General features: G+C 34.8%; 1 protein-coding gene across 2 annotated transcripts; it reads left to right on the top strand.

Annotated features, from left to right (window-relative positions):
- The first annotated feature begins 1,764 nt into the window (after positions 1-1,764).
- On the top strand, positions 1,765-6,725 carry LOC118755257. Of its 2 annotated transcripts, none has more exons than XM_036490107.1 (6): positions 1,765-2,811; positions 2,900-2,968; positions 4,751-4,992; positions 5,059-5,267; positions 6,427-6,556; positions 6,627-6,725. In XM_036490107.1, exons 2-4 carry the CDS (start codon positions 2,902-2,904, stop codon positions 5,218-5,220), a joined length of 471 nt encoding a protein of 156 aa, XP_036346000.1. In that variant the 5' UTR covers positions 1,765-2,811; positions 2,900-2,901; the 3' UTR covers positions 5,221-5,267; positions 6,427-6,556; positions 6,627-6,725. The 2 variants fall into 2 exon arrangements, with proteins under 2 accessions (XP_036346000.1, XP_036346001.1); XM_036490108.1 differs by having other exon boundaries at positions 6,403-6,556.
- The last annotated feature ends 754 nt before the right edge of the window (positions 6,726-7,479 follow it).

Raw genomic sequence — 7,479 nt, 5'->3', positions numbered from 1 at the left:
ATATTCATAAGTTTCGGAATTTTTGAGAACTTTTTTTATTCAAAATTTACATGAATGAAGTGATGTTGCCGATTTGTTACCACAGCAATAAATCGGTGAGTCTCCAATTAGTTGCCATTGACGATTGTTGCCTATTTCTCATGCTTTGCATGGTGGGTATGCTCACACGTTTGTTTAATGATTTGACAAATTATATTAATAATTGAAATTCACTGTTCACGATTTTCCACAAAATCACTATCGGTTATTACTGGCTTTTAAGTGCGCGAATTTTTCGGTGTTTATCGCGTTTTCACCAAAAATACATAAAATAATGTGCTTGAAACGACAACCACGTACCTTTGTAATTAGTTTTTGAACTTTTGGTGACTTGTGCTGTTTGCTGGACAGATTTGCGCCTTTATGTGTCGCTGTGTTGGTTTCTGGTGAGCTGGTGGTAATATGAGCGCTTTTGTGTTGTTGCCGCACCGTGTATCTCGGTCCTTTGGCTCCTTATTATTTCGTATGGACAGACGTCTGCTCGATCAAGTGTATTAATCTGGGGCGTTTTTGTCTGGGGCGTGCTTCCGTGACCTTTTAATATATATAAATGATGGTTACTTTTAATTCCGGCGTAGTTGGACCATGAACGATCGGTGAACCAATGGGTCGCAACTCCCGCAGTGGCACCAATGTCAATTGAAAAAAGAAAATGGAAAAAACACAACCAAGTGTATTAGTGTATCATGATTCAATAATGAAAGGTTTTGTAAGAAAAACTTTCTCTCGCTCTAATTTTATCAATGACACTCCCACCCTACTCCTAAAAACAATAACAGTGATATTTCTTTTCCAAATTTCTTGGAAGTTTTAAGAAAATTTTTAAATTGTTAGTAGTGAAATTTTTACTTTTTAAATTTGAAGAAATTTTTGTTCTTCATTCGCTGGCGCCAACAAGACAAAATGGGTGAGAATCGTTGGACTACAGAAATTCAATGTAGGCTAAAGAGACGAAATTCCCGTAAATGCCGAAATGTATTTGTCGATATTCGTGGAGACCTCTTGATTCTGCCAAGTCGCTGTAAAGTAAAGCGTGCAATGGTTTTGGTAAATGAGCCAACGAAGGTATTTAGCTATTGTCCTCCGCAACACAATCCTGGTATCTCCGAATGAGACTTTGACGCAATATAACATTGCCAAACCGCATCCATAGGCCCAATCGTCACACGACAGCTCGGTTTAGTCAATGGCGCGATGTAATTGCACACTTAGAAGGTGTACGCACGAGGCCAATGTTGGCTGGCTACCAACTTTGTTGAAAGCGATTAGTTGAAAGGCCGTTCAACCAAAAGTAGAATGCAAAGTTGAACAATGCAAACGCCTTTTTATGGCGAATATTTTGATATTTTTTTATCGCCTCGTGCGAAAGCCCCATTACGCCACTTCTCCTTTGACGATGTAGATCACGTTCCCTATCTCAGACGTTCAGTAGCTGCGTGTTCTTTTAATTCTTCCTGAGTATATACATAGAAATATTTATTTTTAATAATAATCGGGGGTTATATTCGATGTAAATAAGCTTGTTTAAATTAAATAATTAAATCAAATTCGTTTTTGTTTTAAAATACCACCATTTACTATTATCCACACCTTTTTATGGAATTTAGCTCCCATTTTAGGAAGTGTGATTGAATTCTTCCCCTTTTTCTCCTGCTTCCATAAACCATCCCTGTGGGTGGGAGTGCCAAATTTTATAAAAAAGCTACTTACAAAACCTTTAATAATTGAATCATGTTAGTGTATAATAGCTTGAATTTCAAGTGGCTTTATTATCAAATAAATCAGTGGGTGTACAATATGATTACCTTTTAAAATGTATCGCTGGGTGATGGCTGAAGTCGTCCGGTCTCCTTGATAGCTCGAATGAAGTGAAAAGGTCCCGCTTTGACAAAGTTAAGTTTACCCGCCGGCAGCCAACTGCTCGGAGGGGAAACTTAACGAAAGTATGTTACAACGGGAAATAATACATTTATTGCTAACGGCGTAGCAATAAAGGTAGGCCGTATATATGCCTGAGTGTGTTTGTGTGGTCGGCTCAAGTCAATGCACTTTTACATTAGGGTGGTTCGACCTGTAAATCATTTGGTTTTGCATGAAGGCCTAAACAATATGTAAAAAGTGTAGTAGGTCAGCCTTTGGCTGTTTTCCAAAACGAGTCAGTTCAACAAGTTGTAAATTGGAATTTCATGGTTGTGCGCTTAAAAACTGATATGTTTTGGAAAACAGTCTTTCTTACGATTATGCGATACCTTTTTATGTGCATATATTTTCAAATTTAGGACTGGTGAATGCGGTCATTCTGGAAGCCATAGTTTACAAAGTGTAGTGCATAGTTCAACAACAGTGATTGGGTTTGCTACTTCATAGCAGCAGTGGAAATGGAAACATTGCTCTGCTATTGCTACTTCTCTACTTGAATGGATAAGAAGCACGGCCAGAATCGGAAAACACACGAGGACCTTTCTTGTTTTACTTGGTTCTATGTTTCGTTGAGGCACAGATCAGGTAGGAGAACTAAAATATGAACGAAGTGATATTTGTAGTCAGAGTAATAGCACATACAACAATATTATGATAGCCTCAACGAAACATAGCACTAATTAAAACAAGAAAGGCCTTCTTGTGTTTCCCGATTCTGACACTGCTTCTCATCTATTCAAGTAGAGAAGTTGCAATAGCTGATCCACGTTTCCGTGCCACTGCTGCTATGAAGTAGTGAACTCAACCACTGGTAGTTGTCATAATTCGCAGTAGTAACAGTTTAACATGAAGGTAGAATTTTTATTTTTGGATTCCTGATACGAATAAGTTTATTTTAGTTCCGATTCTGCATAATCTTTTTTTTTTCCTTCTCTTGAAGCAATGGATTTGTCACCACTGTTCCTGGGAGATACCGAAGCGCTCTCTCCACCACGCACGAGCAACACAGGTATTTCGAAAATATACATACAGCTACTCACACTTAAAGTGGGACACTGCACTAAAATACTAGTTTTGTATCCTTCGCATTAAATACACATTGTAAATATTGGAGAAATTGCCAGAATTGCCTTTTATTTTACTTCACTAGAATAAGGTTTTACCGAAATTGTGTGTTTTCTTTTTTTCACAGTGTAAGTACAAAAACATTTGCATTTCTACATCTTCATCTAAGCTTCGAATGCTCACATTCAAAGTGGGACACGTGCATTTTTTTGAAGTACCGCTATCTTTGATGTTCGCGATCAGCAATTGCGAGCTAAAATCAGTGTTTTATGATATTTCATTGTGGTAAGATATTCATTTCTTCAAAATGTCACAAAAAGGTCAAACTACAATTGAAGAAAGACAAATTATTGTAAACAATTATAAAAACAACAAATCTATCCGAGAAATAGCAAAGATAGTTAATAAGAAGAAAAGTACAGTGTTTAATATTATAAAACGCTTTAAAGCCACTAATAGTGTTGAAAATAAAAAAAGAAATTGCGTGAACAGGCGCAAATTATCCGACCGGGATAAGCGATATTGTTTGAAACAAATTGAAAACGACCCGCTTTTATCAGCAGTTGACATCCAAAAAAGCTTAAAAGAGATAAAAAACGTAGAAGTAAGTGCTGAAACAGTCCGCCGAGTCTTAAGGAGCAACAATTTACACGGAAGAGCCTGCCGCCGAAAGCCTTTGATATCGGCGAAAAACCAACAGCTGAGATACGCCTTCGCTCAAAAGCATGCAAATAAGAATGCAACGTTCTGGTCAAAAGTAATTACTTTTGTTGTAAATTTTTCCAACTTTTTTCGATTCTTATAATATCTGCGTAGGTTCTTTTTACAGATGAAACGAAAATAAACCTCTTTGGGCCGGATGGAAAAAGATTTGCCTGGCGCAAGCCTCGTGCTGAATTTCAGGATAACGCCATTAAAAAAACCGTGAAGTATGGTGGTGGCTCCCTTATGATATGGGGGTGTATGTCAGAGTCTGGGGTTGGGAAAATACATTTTGTGAATGGAATTATGGATGCGAAGTATTACATTGACATTCTGAAAGAAAACGTGAAAGAAAGCGCCGAAAGACTTGGCATAAAAGACGACTTCGTATTCTACCAGGACAACGATCCCAAACATAAGTCCTGGAATGCACGAAATTGGCTACTCTATAACTGTCCAAAGGTAATGGAGACACCTCCTCAGTCTCCAGACTTAAATGTTATAGAACATATCTGGGCAGAGTTGAAAAAAAGGGTAGCCAAACGGAAGGCCAAAAGCATTGCCGCACTGAAGGATGCCGTAATAGAAGAGTGGTATAATATCGAACCTGAATTCTGTAAAAAGTTGGTGGAAAGTATACCGAGACGCCTTCAAGCTGTGATAGCGAGCAATGGAAAGTCAACGAAGTATTAATTACTTATTTTATAAAAAATACATGTATGGAAACTGTAGTGTCCCACTTTGAGTGTGAGCTTCGCCTTAAGCAGTTTGAATAACAAAAGACTAATTTTAAAAAGCTCTTATGGCATTTTTTGAATTTCTTTATTTTTTTTGTCTATATATTTCTCTAATAAATTGAATTATATTAAATGAAAATGCTTAAAATTAATCGACAATTTTTTTATGCCTTCTAAATATTCTACCATCAAATTTTTCTCTGTGTCCCACTTTGAGTGTGAGTAGCTGTACATATACATTTACAATATGTTTAATAGTTTTTAATCAAACATTCCTGCGCTTTCAGATGTAGCCCTACATAGAAAGCGCTTTCATGTGGCACTGCCTTACGAGGAGCGCTTTGTCTCCCAGCCAACAGTAACCACCAACACGGGTGTAGCCACTACAACAACAACAAGCAACACAGGTCAACAATTTACCTTGTCTCACCTGCTGGAGAGGCAAAAAGAAATGTTTGATGGCGTCATGGCCGCCATTGGAAGAGTTGAGTCAAAGGTGGACGGAATAGCAAATGCTCTGGCCGAAAAGGTTATATCAATGTACATATTTATGAATGCTAAAATTATTCTTTAATAATTTATTTATTTTTTTCAGATGCCCAAACGCGCGGAAGTTCAAGCTCAAGGGCAGCTACTGCGAGAGTGCAAAGTGGTGACCTCGAAAGTTCGCCAAAGTATTTCCCGAATCAGTAAAGAATTAGTAAAGAGCATACTTTGCTTCAAAGTATGCTTCCACTATCATCCCAGGAAAAGTTAAATACTTTGGAGAATCTTTTGGGAAACAAACCACACTCCGATGCGATGGTAATTTTTGCTAATTTGTTTTATTGTTTTTTATACACATATACAAATGTATGTATATATCATATTAGTTGTATATATGCATTTTATTTTACTCATATTAATTTTTATTCGTATATACATATGTATGCAATTTTTTTTTATTAAAATTTGGTTTATAGTATGTATAACAAAAATCGTAAAAACCAAAGTTCCAAACTTTGTACAAATAATAGGAAAATTCGATAAAATTTAATTTAATTTTCATGCACTTTTCCAGCTTTTTGATACGAATTTTAAAAAATGTTTTGAGTGTGCAATTCTGTAGCCCACTGATTTTTAGTATAATAATATGCAAGTTTGAAATTTTCACAAATGCGATTTTTTTGTGAACGGATTGGCTTACTTTCTCCCATACAAAAATAAACTCAATCACACAAAAGAAAATCTAAAAAATGCCGCAAATTTGTAGAAACTTTAAACTTAAATCTTATTATAATAAAATTCAGTGGACTATAAAATTCCATACTCGAAATATTTTTACAAATCGTATCAAAAAGCGGGAAATGGGCATGAAAATTTATGGAAATGGTTTGTATGATTTTTGTTGTACTATCTTTCAAGAACACGCAAAACAGCATATGTCAACAAAACATATTTTACCGTCAAAGAGAACTATATTATAATTAAAAAACAAAATACATATTTAGCTTGTTCCCGTACTCTAGGATTTGCAGGTTTTACAGGAACAGCTGTTTTTGCCTTTGATAAACCTTATGTGAACGTGGCGTATGGGAACTACTTTGGACTAAATCCTGCAAATCGTAGACGATCTGGAACGCTCTAATTATATAATTACTTTTTCGCTGTTCACAAACTTTTGAAAAATTTGTTTTCAACAACTAAATATTTTCTTTTAAATAACAGTTTTTGCTGTGACTTACCGCTCTGTAAACATATGATATTTTGCTTGTCTGTGAAAGATTTTGACGATTTTTAGTTAAAGATGCAGTTTTACTATTTTAAATAAGATCTTTCGATTGGTGTTAATTTATATTTCGTTTATGTAGTCATATATTATATTTTATTATTTACATTTATATTTATAATTGCATTTATGTACATATCTAGTATTTATAAATTTTATAATCTTTTCCAGCTGAACATAACTTTAAAATTGAAGGGTGCTAAGGGTTGTGTGAAACACGTGTTGAGAAGCATTTTTGCCGACACTCTACTCATTTCATACAATTATGAGTACAAAGCCAACAAAGCTCCACTTCTGGGGCTAAAAACAATAGAATTAGTTTTCGGTAAATATGTTTTAATTGTTTATTTGACTTATGTATTTCAGGAAGTAATGCATTTATATTTTTCCAACAGATGCGTTTGTGAGTATGCCCAAAATTGACCTCATTGCGGAAATCAGAAAGCACGTGTTCCTAAGCCACAATAGGTACAAACAAATTGTAATAAAAAAAATGAAACATAATAACAAATCTAACAATAATTAATTTAATTATCTTATTATTAATCTCTAAAAAAAAGTAACATAAAAATTTAATAACTTTCCAATCTAAATTTCAAAAACGTTATTTAAATACGGCTATTCGGGATTTTTTGTATATCGACTGCGGAGTGGAAGATCGACCTCGGCAGCCAGTTTGAAAATGCCCTATCTCAAAAAACTTTTCAAGAACGCCCTATTTCAGAATTTTATTAAAAAACGCTTCCGAGTTCGGTTCAAAAAGGCCCTATCTAACTTCAAAATGTATTGAAAATGTGCTGAGATAGGACGTTTTTGAAACGAATTCTAAAAAACGAATTGAAAAGTTTTTTGAGATAGGATGTTTTCGAGCTGGCTGCCGAGATAGGTCGATCTTCCACTTAGCAGTTGATATGCTCTTGCATTCTGTATTTGTGGTTTTTGGTAGGTAATGAAGTAAACTTTTATATTGTATTGCTGTAAGAAATTTCACTACTTTTTCTACCAAAAACCACAAATACACATGCAAGGGCATATACAAAACATCCCGACTACCTTTATTAATTTGTAAATAATTGTAAATAGTGTAAAAAGTAAATTTTAACAATAGTTTTTTTAATAATTTTATATTAAAATTTGCATACTGGAATTTTAACAACAAAAAACCTACCTTTCATAAACAAAAGAAAATTTGTAAATTGTATTTGTCAGCAGCTGCTTTCTAATTCATGTTAAATAAATTATATTATT

The sequence above is a fragment of the Rhagoletis pomonella genome, unplaced genomic scaffold (genome assembly GCF_013731165.1).
Source record: "Rhagoletis pomonella isolate Grant_MI unplaced genomic scaffold, Rhpom_1.0 Rhpom_scaffold_05748, whole genome shotgun sequence".
NCBI lineage: Eukaryota > Metazoa > Arthropoda > Insecta > Diptera > Tephritidae > Rhagoletis > Rhagoletis pomonella.
The sequence above is the reverse complement of the archived record's forward strand: the minus strand, read 5'-3'. Positions and strand labels throughout refer to the sequence as shown.

What these genes read in the sequence shown, in the direction of transcription:
- LOC118755257 (XM_036490107.1), top strand. Translation starts at nt 2,902, where the DNA reads ATGGATTTGTCACCACTGTTCCTGGGAGATACCGAAGCGCTCTCTCCA. An exon ending in ACCACGCACGAGCAACACAG is followed by an intron (nt 2,969 to 4,750) that starts GTATTTCGAAAA and finishes CTGCGCTTTCAG; the next exon opens with ATGTAGCCCTACATAGAAAG. An exon ending in CAAATGCTCTGGCCGAAAAG is followed by an intron (nt 4,993 to 5,058) that starts GTTATATCAATG and finishes TATTTTTTTCAG; the next exon opens with ATGCCCAAACGCGCGGAAGT.